The 20,143-nt window shown below is 42.6% G+C and overlaps 1 protein-coding gene across 4 annotated transcripts; it reads left to right on the top strand.

Moving 5' to 3' along the window:
* The first annotated feature begins 4,293 nt into the window (after positions 1–4,293).
* SFPQ (splicing factor proline and glutamine rich) lies at positions 4,294–19,328 on the top strand. Of its 4 annotated transcripts, none has more exons than XR_006165422.1 (12): positions 4,294–5,071; positions 5,439–5,627; positions 5,722–6,023; positions 6,146–6,241; positions 7,552–7,748; positions 8,044–8,128; positions 8,419–8,536; positions 8,761–8,809; positions 8,889–9,010; positions 18,009–18,053; positions 18,344–18,418; positions 19,247–19,328. XR_006165422.1 is itself a non-coding variant. In XM_042793601.1 (11 exons), the coding sequence occupies exons 1-10, from the start codon at positions 4,421–4,423 to the stop codon at positions 18,027–18,029; spliced, it is 1,830 nt and encodes a 609-aa protein (XP_042649535.1). In that variant the 5' UTR covers positions 4,294–4,420; the 3' UTR covers positions 18,030–18,053; positions 18,344–19,328. The 4 variants fall into 4 exon arrangements, 1 of the variants encoding a protein (XP_042649535.1); XR_006165421.1 differs by having other exon boundaries at positions 11,655–18,053; XR_006165420.1 differs by having other exon boundaries at positions 11,655–18,053; positions 18,344–19,328.
* The last annotated feature ends 815 nt before the right edge of the window (positions 19,329–20,143 follow it).

Raw genomic sequence — 20,143 nt, 5'->3', positions numbered from 1 at the left:
CTGCAAGCCAGTAAGCATCCTCAACTCCAATTGACTTCATTGGGAGCGAAGGGCTCTCGGAGCCTCTGGGGAGACAGACTCGGCATGCTCAAGTGTGCCATCAGCAGACATGCACAGTGTGTGCAAGCATCACTCTGCCCACTGGCAGAACACAGCTACTGCTGAGAGAGCAGAAAACGGCCAGCCAGGGGAGGGAAAGACCAGTTGTTCCACCTCTCAAGACAGCAGATGCCACTTCTTGCCTTTCTATGGATTGTGTGATCTTGGACAAGTCACAGGACTTCCCCATCTCAGAGTTCGCTATTTTTTAAGCCAGTGTATGAAGTTAAATGTGTCAATGAGGTGGTCAGATACAACAGCAGTGGGAACTGCATGAGTATAAATGATAAGGAGTTGCATTTCTCAGGTTATAACAACAGTGTATGACATTTCCTTCTTGGTTTCAATGATTCCACCAATTCTTTTTTTCAGGCCCAGTGCTTGTCTTAACGCAGGCAGTCTCACCAACCAAGCTCTCCCTCATAAAGACTAGAACACAAAGCAGTGTCAGAAAGGCCACTGAGGAGTAAAGCAATGTTCTTGGGTCTGCTAAGCAGTTCAAAGTAATTGTAAACAGGGTAGAAATTTCCCCTGTGACCTTCCTTGCCCATCATGGGAAAAGTAGGGAAAGGGAAAGGGAAAAGAGGGGACATGACCGGGGAAGTTTCCTGTTGCACTTCCTTACTGGTCTGCTGAACATTTCTGTCACAGAAGACTTGGTTTCTTTCTTTATGTGACTTTGATGCTAGTTTGAATTTTGACAGAGGACTCAAAGCTACTCCTACTTAAGACATTTCAGTAACTTAATTTAGTTCAGGGAAATTAGAAATGGAAAATCATGAACTTTAACCATCTCAGGTTGAGAGAACAGAGTCTCCATCAGAACTGTGAACTTCTGGTGTCAGTAGTGCTCAGGTAGCAGACTTCCTTGCAGATCCAGTATTACCTTTTTTGTAGATTCTCGAGTCTGATTTGGATCTCTTGTTCCATTAGGAATCAAGATTATATCCACTGAAATCAATGATGTTACTGTGCAAAGACAATCAACCCCTCCTTCCCTTCTTTCAGTCTCAGCATTTGCTTGACTATCACTGTAATCTCTTATCTGGCCCTGCATGACTTTCACACATCTGGGTTAAAAAATGGCCTATAGGCATATTTGTCATGGTATACAGGAAAAACCTCTTAGAGAGCAGATTAAATCTGTGCTCAAGGAGGGATTGAAAACAGTGCAGGACGGAGGGGAGGGAGAACTCTCATCACCAAGTGCCACAGGAAAGTTGCTGAGAGCTCTGCTGTGCGGCAGCAGCTATTAGCCACTCCTTTCATCCTGACTCTCAGCTTTATGTACCAGATGTTGCTCTAGGCATTTTACTTCCTCCTTTATTCTATAAAAAGTGACACTGTTATTCGTGAAACTGTGGTGAGCCCTAGAATAATGAAACTGTTCTGCAGAAATCCCTGCTTGTTCCAGACGGGTTTATCTGAGTGCACCACAGACAACTAGCAGAGCCTGCAGCAGGGTGAGAATGCTGGGCGGTACCTTCGGGGTGCCTCACTGCTCTGATCTCCTTGTCCACTCCTTCTTTTGCTTCCTGATTTTTAAAATTCCTGAGGATCTCTAGTTCTGTGACATACTTGAATTTGTGCAAACACCATTAAACTGTTTCCCCCTAAGTCAGAAATGCCCAGGGAATGCAGACACCGCATCTCCTCACATTTAATTGCTTCTTTAGCAGTGGTACATGTTGGTGTGATTCATGCAATTTTACTGTTTGTACATGGGACACTTACAGAACCTCATGGGGTAATTATTCTTAATTAGCAGGTTGGACACATGCTGCTCTTTCCTCCAGCAGTCTGCAATTAATAATATAGAGATGATGCAGATTTCTTCTTGTCAGTCTTTTGTTTATGTTTATAGGAGGAAGAAACGGTTTAGGGATAAATTATCTAAATCAACCACCTGCTGAGATCCATGCCTTTCTTACCTGAAGATTACTCTGTTCCTGATGGCAGCTGAGACATTCATAACTTCAGACACCTCAGTGTCAGCCTGATTCCCTCTTTCAAATATTCCTGTAAGGACTGCTGCAGGTCTTTTTCTTTCTTCAGTCATGGACCACTTCTTACCATGGCTTAATTCACTTCTGTAGATATGTTGTACAGTATGAAAAATCTTCAGAAGTAGTAACGCCGGTGTTATCTTTTAAGTAGACATTAATATTTTTGGGGACGAAAGGGTCTTGAGTTCTCCTTCCTTTTTTGTTTCTCCCAAGAGCCCCTGTTAAACTAAACTAATGTATGGATACACTAACCATCCCAATAACCAGATCGGTATGAAGTATGGAGAAATACTACAAAGATGCTTCAAATGTTATTGCAGTTATTATCAAGAGTTTCCAGTCTCAGACACAATGTTTATTTACAGTGAAACATACCGGGGAGAACATCTCAAGCTTTCTTTCTCAGTGTTTGTTTTTGTATGAGAACAGCAGCTGCCTAGTGTGAATATTTACAAAATAGGTGATTGTTACCAGAGGTCATTTTCATTTCAAGTCCTCATAGCGACATTGATGTTTCTTTGATTTCAAGCCCAGGATAAATGCTCATCCTGCAGTTACAAAACACATGATGGTATCCTGGCCTCTACGAGATAACATGGAAATTTAAAGCTACTTTGTGGACTTTAGTTAAGTCATACAGAGTTTTTTCAGGACTGAGAGCAGATTTATACTCTTCATTTCTTTCAAAGGATGCTAAAAATTAATATCTCCCTGAATTACAGTTCACTTATACTTAGGTCACAACAAAGGTGAAAACAACCCTTTCACACCCAGTATTTGTTGTTGCTTCATCAACAGACATAACCAGGTGTGACAGCAAGGCAATGCCAGTTGTTCATGTGCAGACAGAGCCAGTCCCAAATTTCTTCTTCCAGCGCTTTAACCTCTGAGACACCTCGTGGTGGAAACATTTACTGCTTGCAGAGAGGGGCTGACATCTCGGAAAGAATCCATTTTAAAACATCTTGGGGCTTCCATTCTGCTGCACTTGGAAGTCGTCAAAGTCATACAGCCAGTGCAATATTGTTTTGGGGAAGAGTTCCATCTATAGCAAATTTTTATTTTAAAAGTGTAAAGCCACAGGGAAAGAAATTTTAAGAATGAAGTCAGCCTTTGACTGCCCAGGGCTTCACAAATATTTATGAGATTGATTGATAATATTTATATTTTCATATATAGTATTTTATCACGCCAATGCACCAGTTACAGTTTCTGTGCAAATAAAACAAGCATGTGGCTTTCGCTTGGGTTTCACATGGGGTTTGGATCTTCAGACCTGAAACTGAATGCGAAACACCAACGGGAGCTGGGGCGTGCTGGATTGGAACTCTCATGAAGTGGAAGTACGAAAACGTCATGTGTTTCGAAGGGTAGCATGTCTCCAGTGCAACACCGCTGAAACCAGAGACATTAAGTAGATGGAAAGGACCTTGAGCCTTTTTTCTGTATTAGACCATGGAATATAGTGACTATATGACTTTTTACAGCTGCTTTATTTTTCTACTGAGAGTACACTTTTACGTTTCGGTGAATTGACATCTATTCTCTTGTCAGAAAAGGAGATGGAGCACAGAGCCGTTATCCTGCACCCACAGGGAGTTTTCTGAATTGCGGGTTGCTGTTCCCTCGAGTGGGAGCTCAGTTTTGGGGCTTCCCTGTCCGGCTTTTCAAACGAAATGGAGTGAGTGTGAGCTCCCACGTTGGAGCTGGGTTTCCACTACAACCCTGGAATGAATAGGACACTTTTTTATAGCTGATTTCAAAGTAGAAGCGAAGGTCTGCCGGCCGTGCTAAAAGTAGCCAGCTCTATTTATTTGAAAATACATTTATTTGAAATTTTTCCAGCTGAAGCCTGTGGCCGCTCAGCCGGGGGTGCCGGCCGGAGAGCTCCCGCCCGACTGACTGCTCCGGCAGCCAATCGCAAGCCGGGCTTCCGCCGGGACTTCGCCTCCCGCCGATCAAACTGCCCAATCAGCATACAGGAGGCTAACGGCTCATCCCGTGCGAACGTCGGCGGTCAAACCAGCCAATCGGCGGAGGGTAGGGCCCTCCCCAATGAGCTCAAAGAATGAGCGGGGTGAAGTCGTGCTATTGGTGACTCCACCTGTCGGTCATGGCCGCCGAGGCCGGTGGATGGCTGGCGGAGGGGGGCGGGTGGTTTCCGGAGGCGGGGAAACTATATTAGGGACGGACAAAGGCGGCGGCGAGGCCGATCAGCTCGCCGCCATTTTGAGCAGCGGGCTCTGAGAAGCAGCAGCTGCGGCCGGAGCACCTCTCCTCCTCCTCCTCCTCCTCCTCTCTCCGCCACCACTACCATGTCGCGGGATCGGTTCCGTAGTCGCGGCGGTGGCGGAGGCGGCTTCCACCGGCGCGGCGGCGGCGGTGGCCGCGGCGGCCCCAACCACGATTTCCGCTCTCCGCCGCCCGGCATGGGCATGGGCCAGAACCGCGGCCCGATGGGGGGCGGCCCGCAGGGTCCGGGTGGCCCGCCGGGCGGAGGCCCGAAGCCCGAGCCTCCGAAGCCGCCCGCGTCGACCTCCGCTCCCCCTTCCTCGTCCTCGTCGGCCGCTGCCACCACGGCGGGGCCCGCCGGCAGCCAGCCCGGCCCCGGAGCGCCTCCGCCGTCCACGTTGCCCGCGGGGCAGCCGCCGCAGCAGCAGCCCCCGGTGTCGGCGCCTTCTTCGGCTCCCTCCGGCCCCGGGGGCCAGCCGCAGCCCAAGCCGAGCCCCAGCCCCACCCCAGCCGGCGGCCCTAAGAAAGGACAAGGACAGTCGCCCGGCGGCGGGCCCAAGGGACCCGGCGGTCCCCAGCAAGGGCCCGGCGGGCCTCACAAGGGCGGGCCGGGGCACCGCGGCGGACCGGGCGGGGAGCCGCGGGGCCGCGGGCAGCAGCACCAGGGACAGCAGAGCCTCTCCTCGCAGCAGGGCTCGGCCGGCGGCGGCGGCGGCGAGAAGCTCTCGGACGAGGTGAGTCATGGCGGCCTCCCCCCCCCCTTCCCCCCAGCCACAAGATGGCGGCGGCTGCGGCCGGGAACGGCGGTGCCGCGCGCCCTCGCCGCCATCTTGAGGGGAGGAGCGCGGGGGGCCCGGGGGAAGGGGGAGCCGGGGAGGGGCGGCGAGCGCGGGCGGGCTGCGGGGACTCCTGGGCATAACGAGCGTGTTCCCCGGGTGCCTGGGCAGCTCCCGGCTGCAGCCTGAGGGGCTCTGGTGGCAGCCTGGGGTTGTATTCCTTCGCGACGCCCCGGGCGTCTTGGCGGGAGGAAGGCAGCAGCTCGGCGGTGAGGGCGGAGGGGCCGCACGCAGTGATGGCTCGAACTGGTCTGCTTCTTCGTAGGGATTTAAAGCCAACCTCTCTCTTCTGAGGCGACCCGGGGAGAAGACCTACACTCAGCGGTGCCGCTTGTTTGTCGGGAATTTGCCCGCTGATATAACAGACGAAGACTTTAAAAGACTGTTCGCCAAATATGGGGAGCCGGGAGAGGTTTTCATCAACAAGGGGAAAGGCTTTGGATTCATTAAATTGGTAGGCTTTCGTACTGTACATCCATTCGTTTAATTCTCGTGAAATAGTAATTTACAACCTGGTTTTCTAAAACTGGATCTTAAACTTTCCTCAGGAATCTAGAGCCCTTGCAGAAATTGCAAAGGCAGAACTGGATGATACCCCCATGAGGGGTCGACAGCTTCGTGTTCGGTTTGCCACACATGCTGCTGCTCTTTCAGTGCGTAATCTTTCACCCTATGTGTCCAACGAGTTGCTGGAGGAAGCTTTTTCCCAGTTTGGTCCAGTGGAAAGAGCTGTTGTGATTGTAGATGATCGAGGTAGATCAACAGGAAAGGGCATTGTTGAATTTGCATCAAAGCCGGCTGCAAGAAAAGCGTTTGAACGGTGTACCGAAGGAGTGTTTTTGTTGACAACGTAAGTATTTTGTTGTTTTAGGATTTTTAGTTTTAAACTGAATAAAATTGTCAGCGTCTAGTTTTTTCAGAACAGTAATGCTTGTGGAAAAGTGAAATGAGTATTTTTTTTTTTTTGTTCAGCACTCCTAGGCCAGTTATTGTGGAACCATTGGAACAACTGGATGATGAAGATGGTCTTCCAGAAAAGCTTGCTCAGAAGAATCCAATGTATCAAAAGTAGGCACTGTTTTTTGGTATAAAGAAAGAGTATGTAAATGATGTACATAGTGTTGTCGCTGTCTCTGAAGGAGATCCAAGTAAGTTTTCAGAAACAGGCTTTGAATTTTTAGTAGCTTCACTTGGGTTTTTTTGGTAGCAGTTTCTCATTAATGTAACATACTGATTTGTTCAGTATATTCACTACATAAGCAAGTTTCTATATCATATCACAAAGAAACAGTAAAGCCTAAATAGCAGCCCAGTAACAGATGGTTTTTGGTATATGTAAAAGCTCTTGAAAATTGCTTATCCTGTTGCTGACAACTGTCATTTCAGTTAATGCACATGTCATGTTGATGATCCCATGGGGAATTCATGAACTTATATTTGTGATATGAAATGAAGCAAAATCATAATTCATTCCATGGCTAAGAAAAACTAGGTGTCTGTGGATTTGCCTTACGAAGCTGACCATGAGTCATAAAAGAGTAGATAAGAGTTTACAGGAGTCTTTTCCTAAGTAGTGGTTTCAGCTTATGATCTGTATATTAAACATGTTTGTTGTAGAAATGTGTTTTCTAGATCACAAAAGGGAGTGCGGGGGGGAGATCCAGGCAGTCTTGTTTGTATGAGAAAGTGTTCAAAATTACTTGCTTTGATCAAAAACTATGAACAGTTTTAGAAGCAGCATCTTTGAAAACAGTGTAGATTCGTATAGTGTTCCTAAAATGTTAAAATACTTTACACTGCTAATGTATAGAAAGCTTTTGAACTTCCTTAGGTTTATTCTATTAATTATTGAATCTTAGACTCCAGTTTCTTTATATTACAGAATAAGCTGTTGGCCCTTGGGCATTTTAAGTTAGTGAAGATTATTACTTGCCTTTGACACATAGTGCTTTGGTGAGTTGTCACTGAAAAAAATCCATCTCTCTATATGCAGTTGTTTTGAGCAGCTGTATCTACTTGGGCAGAGGCCTGTCTTGTTTGAGGATTTTGCACCTGGCAGTTGCCAGCAGTGGAGTGTCTTAAGAAGTTAAGACCAAGATAAACATACAATAGAACTGTAAGTGGGAAGATTTAGATTTGCTTGGATGTGATAGTCCAGGAGTCTCAAATACTTGCTATGGTAGTTGTAGAATTCGTTACATGCTACTGTTTAAGTATGTAAAATGCTGTACAGTTACCAGCATTCTTTCACAGCAAGTTTTGTGGTAGTATTTTCAGGGATCCTGTGATATTCCCTGGTAATTCTGCTAGTCTGCTCGTGATACTGACCTTCAGTTTCTAGGTTTACCCAGTCTGAATGAGCATCTTTCTCACTGCAGGGAAAGAGAGACTCCTCCCCGTTTTGCTCAGCCTGGCAGTTTTGAATTTGAATATTCCCAAAGGTGGAAATCTTTAGATGAAATGGAAAAACAGCAAAGGGAGCAAGTGGCAAAAAACATGAAAGATGCCAAGGACAAACTTGAAAGTGAGATGGAAGATGCTTATCATGAGCATCAGGCAAACCTCTTGCGTCAAGGTAATGGGCTCTGAATTCTGTGTCGTCTTTTTGCTTTAAATGCTGTCTTAAATGTATGGCTGTTTTAATGGTTTACTGAATAAATTCATGCTTCCTACTGCTGACTTGAGAATTTCAGGCTGAAAAAAGAGCAACTGCTAATTTTTCAATTTTTATTTAAATGAAGTATTAAGAATAGTGACACTCAGAAAGTAGCTGTCTGCCATAGAGCAGATGAGGTTGATCTAATTTAAGTTTGAGTTTAAGTCTGATGTGTGTTTGTGAAATGGCTGCTGACAAGCTTCAACTTCTGCAGACCTTATGAGGCGTCAGGAAGAGCTGAGACGTATGGAAGAACTCCATAATCAAGAAATGCAGAAACGCAAGGAAATTCAACTGAGGTTGGTTTGAATTCCATGGGATTTTTTTCAGGGTTACATTTGGGGTCTTTTAAATGGCTTGTAGAAGGAAGTGTTTATTTTTCAAGAAACAACATTGTGTCAATTTGTGTATGAGAAACTGAACTGCAGCGTAAGTTTTTCCACCAGTGTTTGAGCATCATAGAATATCCGTATCTTTGCTGAAATGTGATCATTCAGTGCTCTTTAAATTGCTCATGCAAGTGATGTTGATGATAAGTGTTGTACGTGTGACACTCCTGGGGTTTAACAGTCTGCTTTGGGATGATCAGGCAGGAGGAGGAGCGCCGCAGGCGGGAAGAGGAAATGATGATACGTCAGCGGGAGATGGAAGAACAAATGAGAAGACAGAGGGAAGAGAATTATAGTAGAATGGGTTACATGGATCCAGTAAGTGAAATTATGATGCTTTTTGGAAACATTAATTAATTACCATGTGCAAGAATTTTTGGATGCATTTTCAAGATTGATGTGTTTTGCTTCCTTTAGGTTAGATAATGTAATGTCTTTGTGTAGGTGAAATGGTAGTAGCTGGCTGTACATGTGCTTTTATCTCCTGAAAGGTGGATTTCAGTAGTTGGCTATCTGTGCTAAAAGTTGTTTCTTCTATGCAGAGGGAGAGAGACATGAGAATGGGTGGTGCCACCACAATGAACATGGGAGGTAAAGAATTTTTAAATAATTACTTCGTGCAATTAACTTATATATTGTCAGAATATGATTATATATTTCTCTTTCTTAGATCCTTATGCTTCTGCAGCCCAGAAATTTCCACCTCTTGGAGGTGGTGGCGGCATAGGTTATGAAGCTAATCCAGGAGTTGGCCAAGCAGCCATGAGTGGTTCTATGATGGGAAGTGACATGGTAATGTATCCTGTGGTGGCTTTAGTTTAGCACAAGGGAAATGTTGTGGTTGGGGGTTGAGTTCTCTACCTGTGTTCGGATGGTTGTGTGAATTTCACTGTTAACTGCTGACTTCTCTTGTCAGGTATTTAATGCGAAGTCTAGTGTGGCAGTATGTAGTACTAGATTAGTTCTTAACTGTTATGGTAGCTTACACAGTTGGAAGCTGTAAGTGAACTCAGATGTGCTTTTAAGCATATTTGCAATTAATTCTGACTATTGGACTTCGGAAATTCTGCGTCACTGTTAGGCTTGGAAGGATTTTTTTTATAAATTGTAGATAATCTGACAAATTTCATAATTAAAATACATAATGTAGTAGCTTTTCAGCAATTTGACATTCCGTGTTCATGGATGAGATTTTTTTGTTGTTCTTTTCAATGTGTAACGTTGCATTTATTTTTGCCCTTCCAAGCCTAGTTAGGATTGATGCATGTTGGTATGGGTATGCTGTTAATTCAAAAATCTGCGCTCACATCTACTTAAGCAGCAGATTAACTTAAGTAATCAATGGTAAACAGCATATCACTTACTCTGTATGCTGATGTTTGCTATACAAAAGCAGAAATGCTGTTTTTTAGCTTAGGCATGTTCCAGCGATCCTTGACTGTAGCCATTTTGTGGTTCCTATCTCACAAAGGAATGAAAGCCTGTTCTTGTTTTTCTGTGTTGGGCATGACTGTGTAGGTAGAGTTTGTTAAAGCTACGGCATATCTCCTGTTCCGAGGTATGTTTCCAAACTGTACTATTTTTGGCACACTATAAGTGTGAATGGGCTTCGAGCCTGCTTGGTGTTATCACACTGAAGCAATATGGATGTAGATTAAAGAAATGCTTAATGGGTAGGATGGAAATCTATGCTGACTTAGGTGGCAATATTGGTGTGCTTTCACCCTCCTGGAAGGGTGTACACTGTAGAACAAGCCGCACTAAATGATTTTTGGGTGGGTTTAGGCCTCTGGCTTAATGTGGTGAGCTACCGTAGTAGCTTGTTAGGTATCTTCTGGGGTTTTTTTGGGAACCATATCCTTTGGAATGATAACTTTGCAAGAACATCATTGATTCAGTAGACAGTGCCGTTGGCCTTAATGTATCTATATAATCTACTGATATTTAAGCAGTTTCTAAGTTTCCCGTGAACAGTTAGGCAGTCTGTGGTGAATGCTGTGTACATTTTTTTCTCCTAAAAATCATGGTACAAGGTGCATGCTGAACTTGTGTAATACTTGAAAACGTGATGTGGTCAAAAGGTGTGACAGTAAGATGGTTTAACTGCCTCGAGTTTGTTAGGATGGAGATCTCTGCCACACAGTGCTGTCACAGTTACTGGGCTGAGATCTTTTAAACAGAACTGGAGATTAAGCTTAAACTGCCATGATTTAGGCAGAAAGAACCTAGGTAATCTTTCTGAAATTCCTCTCTTGGAAGAATTGAAACTGACTTTCAGAAGTCAAGAACTTGAGGTGTGACTTTCAGTTGCAGATACTTTTTGTAACAAACAATCTACCATTGTTCTGTTACTTGTTAGTGGAAAACTTGCTTAAAATGAAAGTTTAAAGCTCTCTTTGACTTTATAATTTGTCAGTTCTGTAGATTGCTGATCACACCTACTGATACAGTAACTGAATGAAGTACGTGCAGCTAGAGGTACTAGTAAAAAATAGCTGAAGTCTCTGCTTTATCGCAGGGCAATTTAGCTTTTACATCTTGGTGTGAAACCTTTCAATGCTGTGAAGTTGTGAATTTTCCAAGAGCTTGTGGTGAAGGTGGGGTGGGAAGGGTGATACTGCCTGGATGCACACAACCCTTTGTGCATAGTTCTAACTAGAAACACTGAATAAATTGTAGTTCTTTGAACATGTTTTGCATATTATACAGCAGCAGTTCCGGAGTATGTGGGATTTTAACAAATGCAAGTCTTTTGATCGAGCAATTGCGTTGGTTAGGTAAATCACTGGTCATTAGCTTTTTTCACATTTTTTTTTTCTTCTTGCAATCCAGTAGTGCTCACAATCAGTTTTGGTTACTGCCTAAGGCCTCTGCAGTTTAGTCAGCAGACCGTAGTCTTAACCCCATCTTGAAAAGCACATGGTCTCTATTGCAGCACATGCCATTAACTGGTGAGTAGGCATTCTGTTTACAATGACATTTTCTGAATGTCAGCTCATACTTCAGTGAACTGAAGATTCGTTCTCTGGCTAGGCTTATTTGGAAATGACAGTGATGTAATCTAAGCTTTTACTGCACTAAAGGTGAGAAGTTTGCAAGCTATTTGCATTAACTTGGTTGAAAATTGCTAGAGCTCTTTTGGAAAAGTTGTTAATTCACATCTGCACTAATGCTTACATTTCTAGCACTGCAGGGAGGATCTGTTCTTTGTAACAGATGTATGAGAATGCATCAAGTGGGAACATACCTCAAGGCATGTATTACAATAAACTAATTTTTAAATTACCCTTTTTTCCTTTCTATGTTCCCGGTACCTGTGGATCGGCTCAATGGTGATTGTATCGACGAACCTTGACTACGGAACCTTCTAAAAATATATACTTAACACACATGGACATCAACTACATATAATGAACTGTTAATTCTGTTCCAATAGCGTCCTGAACGCTTTGGGCAGGGAGGTGCGGGGCCTGTGGGTGGCCAGGGTCCTAGAGGAATGGGGCCTGGAACACCAACAGGATATGGTAGAGGGAGAGAAGAATATGAAGGCCCAAACAAAAAGCCCCGATTTTAGATGTGACCTGTAGTTTCATTCCAGTTTGTTTTTGTCTGTCTTGTTTAGACACCAACTTTTTAATTCTTGCATTTTAGTAAGAAAGCTACGTTTTTATGGATGTTAGAAACTTACTGACCTAATATTTGTAAGTGGTCTGTTTGGGCGAGTACAATTTAATTATGTAATGCAGTGTTTCAAAACAAATTTAGCTGTTTTTTTGATGTATAACGTCCCTAACTTGATGGCAGTGTACCTTGTGCCACTGAATTCCCAAAGTGTACCAACTTTTTTTTACTGTGCTTCAAATAAATAGAAAACTAAATGTAGTAACTCTTCTTGCCATTCGTGGTTAAACATAGGAGGCTAAATACCACACCCTCTGCAGTAAACCAAGAGTCTTGAGTAGAGGTCAAACTAGACCAGGGTGTGGAACTGTAGTGAAGAGAGATCTCTTCCCGTAATGCCTCTAACTTAAGATTGGGTCAAATAGTAGCCTAACTTTCTAGTAGGTGCCGATTTTTTTTTTTTTTTTTTTTTTTAAGCATTAATTGTGCTGCAATAAGGAAGCAAATGGAAATCTTGCAAGTGCTGTAAGATAATAAAGATCCACTGCGAGCAGTGCAGTATGTAATGAATTTCCTATTTTAGCTACGGATAATGGGTGGTGGGATGGTAGCACTTAACCACCTTGGCAGTTACTGCTTGGAATCTTTTAAAGACTTTAAGCAGAAGACTAGAAATGGTTATGTTAAAATAAATTCATAGAATGACTTGTATTGGCTGACTTCCTAACTAAAGGATTGTTAATGTGATATTTATATGCTCTTAAGATCTCTGAGATTACAGGATCTGGCCTTGCTCCGTATTGTATACTTACCTGAATTTGCTTGGCAAAAAGTCCAGAAGTGTTACTTGAGTGATTAAGGTTAATTTATGTCCTCCTGCTAACTGAGTGGGCTAATTTGCATAGTCCAGAATACAATCATTTGTATTACGGGCACTGCAGGAACTATTATTAAATCGTGTAGCTGGTGGGCAAATCCTAAAAACCTGTATGTAAAATACAGAAATTAGCTTGCTTGCATGATGGTTATCGCTCTTTTATTATTGATGTTTGGAGATAATGCATCAAAAGTAGTATCTGAATCTGGAGCTTAATAGTTAATACTGCACAGTACAAATAAACTCCCTTTAAGGTTCTTTTGTAGAAGATTTGATGAATTCGTTAGCTTGCTGTTCATTTCATTAAGCCCCAGAAGAATTTCAAAGCATTCTGGACTCATTGATAAGGTAGTTGCTTTGCTTATTACTACACTGTACCAGATAAGCTGGGAACATGACTTCCCAGTGTAAAATACCTTGGTGTTGATGCAGGATACATCAACCTGCTTGGCACAAAGTAGGTAAACTCATTTTGGCTGTACCTTCACACGATTCCCCAACTACCAAGCATTCTGTGAGTAGCTTTAATCTTCCAAAGATCTTTCCATTCCTTGTGCTAAGCATTGGCTAATTCTAAATTCTATGCTAAATTTTCTCTGCGGTTAAAAGTTTAGTGTCAGATTGCAGTATTTTAGAGTGCAGATATTCCCTCTTGAGGTACTCACTGTAAGTGCTGTTACTCCTTAAATGAAAAAAATAGCATGTTGTGAAATGCTGATACCAAGTAACGCTGACTTGGGATGTTAAGCGCACTAAATAGCGACTCAGCTTGTTTGGTGAATGCTTCTTTCCCAGAAAAGTTTAGGGGTTGATAACATGCTACAACAATGAATTGCTCTTCAGGAAATTCCGAATTGGCAGTTCCTAAACTGCAGACCAAGTATTTGGGAGTACTTGTATTGGATACTTAGTTTAAAAATCAGCAGTACCGATGCAATTTGCTTTATTGAAGTAGTATTGAATGATGCATATGTCTTCTGGAGGGTGTTCATGGGACACCCGCAAAAGGTGAAGGTGTCCGATGTGGGAAATTCTGAACGTAAACATTAAATTAATTTTTTTTCAGTTTATTTTTCAGATTACATGTCATTCTTTATTAAAGAGATGCTGGTGCATATTCTAAAGTATGTTCTTTTGTAGTTCTGTAACTTGGAAGAGTGAAGGATGCTGATGTCCTTGTACCTTACAGAGGTGGTCTTTTGGTACCCCTGTTTTGTACGTAAGCTACTGTTGCTAGGTATTAAAAATAGCTGAGTTGCAAACCCATGATTAGTAAATATACTGAAAGATTTGGCAGTTTTCAAAACATCTGAAAGTTTGGTTAAATCTGGCTTTGTTGTAGCTGCATAAGCAGAATTTCTAAAACAAGTTCTGCTTTGAGTTGCATGTATTAAACAGGCATAAAATTAACTAGCCAACTTCTTTTCAAGACCTTTTAAAGGTGGTGTCTTAAAAGCTGGCAAACATGTCAACTTGAAAATCTGATAAAGTTGCTAAACGTGGGAGGTGAGAAAGTTATGTTCCTTTGATCTGTTACTATGAGGTTTTGGACTTTTTTCATAAAATCAGATTTATATAATTGAATCTTTAAAAACATTTAGAAAAGTGCTTTGTTGGTCAGACCTGTTTTTGGATGGTCTGTATCACATAACACATTTTTGTACTGGACTTCGAGGACATTGGCTGTTGCAATTTAGCTTACTTTATCAAAATTGAGCCCATTTTGACACTTGGATCTCTAAAAACTGCAGCATGTAGAAACTGGTATCGTTATACAATCTTCACGCTTTCTCAGAAATGAATACAGAATAATCTTACCTTCTGGTGTAGACACATTACACTAATCATTTATACAGCTGATGAGAAACTGAAACTGCTTTTGAGATTTTGTGGTATTTTTGTGGTAGAAAAACTCTTGGCTTCTCCTTGGCAACCATTTACTGTGGCAGCAAGTTTTTGCTGGAGTTTGAGACTGCAATTTACACTTAAAACTAGTGGCCTGCTACATAACTGCACTTAGCCAGCATTTCTGCAGTTCATAACTGTGAGGAACGTAGTACCACAAATGGCAATGGACATTAGGACCCGGATGTAGTATTCCTGCTTGCTCCAAGATTCTCATTGCCGACTGCGTACAGGTAGGTAACAAGCAATATAATATAACTTGGTGACTTTCTATGTAATCTTATACTGTGGGTATTCTGACATCACACTTCTGACTGTGGAATTACAGTGCAGCACTCTTCATACCTGTATGTTAAGCTTGCATCAAAGCTGCGTGGTTTTCGGTTTTAAGCTTTGTCTTGTTCAGAGTCAATAAGCAACTTACTGTGATTCTTAGATAAGTATTTTCAGACCCGATTCCTTTGTATATATGACTCGGCTTGTGTGGATTTTTCTTAGTTCCGATGTAACGAAGATACTCTCAGATGAGCATTGTGGGGAAGAGGGAACGTGATCTTACACTCACTTAACTAGTCACCTAGGTGCTTCCAGTGCCTAGAAAAGGACTGTTTAAACTTTCTGTAGTGACAAAACGGCCCATCTGCAGTGCATCCCTCTGTAGAGTCTTGGCTCGGTAGGAAATGCGTTAGTAATCACTGCTCTAGCCTTGTGTGCACTACGCGATGATCACTTAAAGCTTGCTAATACAGTCAGCTCTGAGACTTGATGTGGAATATTTTTGAGGACATACAAATGAGTGCTTGAATAAATATCCCCGTGAGTAGTTTCGTAGAGCTTATTGGACATTTCAGTTGTCTTAATCTTTGATTGACAAGCATAATACATTCCTCTGCCTTTAATTGACAGTGATGAGATTCTGTATTTCTGCCTTGTAGAGTCATCTTGGTAGTGTAATACTCGATTTCATTTTTCATCCGTCTTGGGGATGTAATTCTAAACTCTTCATTACTAGAAATACCGAATGTAGTGTTTCAGGATTAACATGCTTACGTTTCCAGACATCCAGACATGCTGATCTCCAGCTCTTTTGCATTAGCTCTTGAACCTGAATTTCGAGCTCCCTTGTTTCAGCACGTGATCTAGCTCTTGTCTGATGTTCAGTTTATTTCAGAGGTGTTGTAATGTGTTTTCCTGCTTGTTCTGCAAAGTTCTGCTTTGCATACTTGTTTCTGGTATTATTGTCACATTTGGACCCTTCTGTGTTATCTTCCAGGCAAGACTCTTGCTGGCTGGTGAACAGGGAGGGGATCTGCTGGACAGCCTTGCCCTCTGCTCTAGCTACCTTCTCATGTTCCATTGAAAGCTTGAAGTAGCAGCTGCACCTTAAGATCATAACAGCAGGTCTTTGGTTACACCTCAGTGAGTGTAGCCGAACTCTAGCTAGTCAAGCAGTGACACCACTTGTCACAAAGTCAGTTTGGCTTTTCGTGATGGCTTACTCTTACCTGTGACTAGAATTCAGTAGCGGAACTGCTGGCAGTATGTGTACTGTCATGTAGCAAATCTGAATTATTAATCTTTAAACCCAGTGCTCAGATCTGACTAGTTTTTCCAGTGTGCTCTGGATACTTGACCTGCAGGAATGACATGGAGGGGTTATTGGCACATCTGCCTTGTTCTATGTACTTGAACTAGCAGGTTTTTGACACTCTTGGAGCAAACAATTTGTGACTGAACCATGGGTCTCATACCAGCTCTGATTGTCTGCAGTAATGAAACTTGGTGTGGTAGCTAACTTAAAAGCAAATAGTCATGTCTGCTCTAAGTCAGTCTGTAACAAGTGGGTACAAGTAATGACATTAAAGTGCTTGCATTGTGTTTCATCTTGGTTTTATCTGTGTGTGAAAAACACTTTTTCTCAAAAGCTTATCTGAAGCTCAGAAGTGTGGTGTCAGAATACATATGCGTACCTGCTAGGCCCTCAGATCCAGATACTGGTGCTGTCAGGAGAGAGCACAGCATAGCGTGTATGGGGGCTTTACTGTAACATTAAGCATACAAAGTGTTGATTTGCTTGCAGTTTTCCCCATAGCTAAACACTGAGGCCTGTGAGTAGTTTTAGGACTCGAGCAGTAATGGGGTTGCATGTCTCTGTTAATCATTGCCAGCTGCAGTGACATGATCAGGAAGGCCAGTGTTTTGTTCCATTGTGTTAAATGAGGCTAAGCATGCTGGAAAGGATGCATAAAAACTATGCTGTTCTGGGTAATTACTTGGCTTCTTCCACTACTACTAGTAAGTTTGGAATCAGCTAATTAGCTTCAGATTTTTTTTCTCTCCATACCAGCTAGTGGGGCTCTTAAATAGCTGTTTACCGGAAAAGGAAAAAAAAGGGAGGATTGGCCTTCTCCCACCTCTGTCATTGCTGCTAGATAATGATTGACATGTTAGGACTTGGCTGTGCAATCCCGCAGTGGTCTGTGAATACCCCATCTCTATAAATGTTGCTTCTGAACACCAGTACTGAAGAGCTAACTGGGGAGGGCTGGGAGGAGTGTGGCTATAAGTGAATCTGGAGTGTTAAAAGGATGCACAAAGATATAGTATCCCTTATGCATGGTGTTTGTTGCTATGGCATAGAAAACAAAACGTGCATACTATACTTCTGCTCCTGAGGGCCATGATAAAACCCAGGTGGTGGGTTTGAGACTAAACTTGAACTTCGCCCTGCCTGGTCAGATCACACTGTGACCATGGTGTGATTTGCCTCCCAACTAGAGGTGTGCACAGAACCTTGTACTACATCCCTAGCTGCTGACCATTGCATTTTGCCCTCAACTTAGCTACAGTAAAAGGGTGGGTCTTCAGAAGGGAAGAATCTGTTGCTGAGAGACTGACAGTGCTAACCTCTAGTGTCTTCCTTTGGCTTTTGAAGCACTTCTAGGACTATTGAACCTGAGGGCTTCTAGGAGTCCAGGGACATTGCACTCCTTCATGAAGGGGAAGAAAGAGGGCATTGCTACAGGAGACAAACTAGGGTAAACCAGTTGAAGTAGCTGGACAAAATTGTTAATGCCTTCACATAAGGGATAGTATACCTCTGGCTGCAATCAAACTTCATTGTACTCAGACTGGTGATTTACGGTTTGTGCTCAGACAAGGTGCAGTTCTTCAGTCAACTACCTGCATATTCCTTCATCTCTTTACAAGTGTTTAGGCTAGCCTATTTCTGCCCCTTACTCTTCCACTTAATATTTTGGAATAATTTGTAAATTCCCCCTCATAACTAATCAGTCCATGTATCTTAAAACCTTATTTTTAAGTTAGTTTTGAAATGGTCAAAATTTTCTGTATATTACTATAATAACTTCAATTGTTATCCTTTAGGTGAAGATGAAAGCTGAGTGAAACCGGAGTGCTCATCCATGGGAAGTAAGCATAATTTCTAGTCTTGTTCTGAATGGGTGAAATAATGATGGCTTCTGGTCACTTGATGTCCAGTCGCCCAGTACCTTTTGAATTGGTGAATACTGAGAAATCGGTACGAGTGAACACGAGATGCGTAGGGTAGAACTTAGTACCTGCTGTCAGGCTGTGGGTTAAGCACTCAGACTCTGAGCTTCACATCTTGACAGCAGTGGTTTAAAAATACTTTTCTAAACGTGGGATTGTACAGAGGATTTCAAAATCACCGTGGGTATAACTTCTGCATATTTTTCCAGTTCAGGAGCCAAGCATGAGCACATCCAGCATGGTGCCCAGTGATATGTGGAGGGACCAAGATAACAAGTGAACAAGTAAGTAGATGGTGTCCTTAGACTGCTGTAAGAACTTGGTGGCCCATCACCCTGTGACGCACTATGTAGTTCTTGTCTGAAATTTGCTATTGATTAATCTCGGTTTTATCTAAAATTTCTGAATCTGTCTTTTGTAGAGCCAAGATATAACCACTGTTTGAGGCTTTTCAGCCCTGCAGCATCAAATAAACTCTGTCGTCCGAATGCTGTAGGTGGTCAAACAAGAAATAACCATTTCTACATTCAGGCTCCTGTGATTGGGGTGGGTGATTGTCAGCAAGGAAAAAGGAACAATAGAGCAGCTGCTTCTCAAATGTTAATCCAACTGAAAGTTCTTAAGCTATTCTTCTGAAATGTTTTAATGAACATTGAACTTCCAAAATAAACCTGGAATATAAATTTGCACGTGTAAGAGCACAAGCAGATAGCTATTTAGGGAAATAAACTTGCAGAGCTGGAATTAATGACATTTTGCCTCTAATTTACAACTAAAAATTAAAGGGGGGACTTCAGATATTTAAAATCTTATGCGAGGAGCAACACGAAAAGTACCTTAACTCACGAGTCACGGGTGAGTAGCAGCTTAGATAACGCCACAACCGAGCCTGTAAGACGTGAAGCCAGCGAGATTCAATTGGTGAACTATTGGATGAAATAGGTGAAAATGTGAATGCTGCTCGTTTAACCCCAAGTTGAGAATTTTCAATCCTAGAGAACGTTTGCCAGCTGCATGGCCTGTTCTGATGCACTGGTTCCCTTTCCATGTCATCATGTGTGATTTCTGCTGGCTTTTTTAATGTTTTTGCTAACTGTGCTTTGCACTTGCAGAAGAAGATGAAGTCTGAATGCAGTGAAGAGGAGCCAGGAACATACAATTTTTTGAAATAAAAGAGTTAATTTTTTTTATGAATGACTTGTGTTTTATTCCAGTGTATTCAGTGAGTAAGCAATCTGTTCAGCATAAGGCCGTGTGGATGGATTTGAGGAACTGCCACAAACGAGGCTGTAGAAGGGGATGCAGAGCGTGCTTGGGGTGCTGTTCTGCGACAGACACATGAAAGTTAACCGCTCATAACCAATAAAAACTGGACAAATCCGTAATACAGGATTTTCTCCTGCTGGGATTGTGCCATGGGCTTCCTCTTGTAGTGAAAATGCTCTGGTCCTCAGGCTGGCTCTATTCCTGGCCAGTGAGCAGCCATAGGTGCTTTTGCCAAATAATTAGCTTGATTTTTTTTTTTTTTTAGTAAGTTCCATTTGCACCTAAGGTACTTTTTTGCACCTAAGGTACTTCAAGTATTTCTGGAAGTCTCACCCATTCCTTCCCCCATCTCAAGTCCTGTGTGCTGCTGTATTTTTAGATCACAGAATTCAGAGTGTTTAGATGTGCCCAGTTGGTTTTTAATAGTTTTCTCAGTGATGACTGTAGTAGTTAAGCCCGAGATGCCAAACTTAGAGTTCTCTGGAAGCCAGAAAAGTGCTGGGTTTAGCTCTTACAGCACGAATTACCATGGTTCATCCTGCTTCGTTTGATTCTTTGGGCAGCTGTACTGTGCACATACATAGTTCATGCTGTCATTTATTAAATACAATCCTCTGTTTAGGTATCAAGTAGTTTAATGTGTTAAAATACACCAGCAGTAGGCTCTGTTCATACAGCTGTGTTGTAACAGGGTTTTCCTTTACAGTGGCTTGAAGTTGTGAACGCTTGCCTGGGAACTCCTT

The sequence above is a fragment of the Tyto alba genome, unplaced genomic scaffold (genome assembly GCF_018691265.1).
Source record: "Tyto alba isolate M040663 unplaced genomic scaffold, T.alba_DEE_v4.0 Super-Scaffold_20, whole genome shotgun sequence".
Taxonomy (NCBI): domain Eukaryota; kingdom Metazoa; phylum Chordata; class Aves; order Strigiformes; family Tytonidae; genus Tyto; species Tyto alba.
Note: the sequence above shows the minus strand (reverse complement) of the source record. Positions and strands in the feature narration are given on the sequence as shown.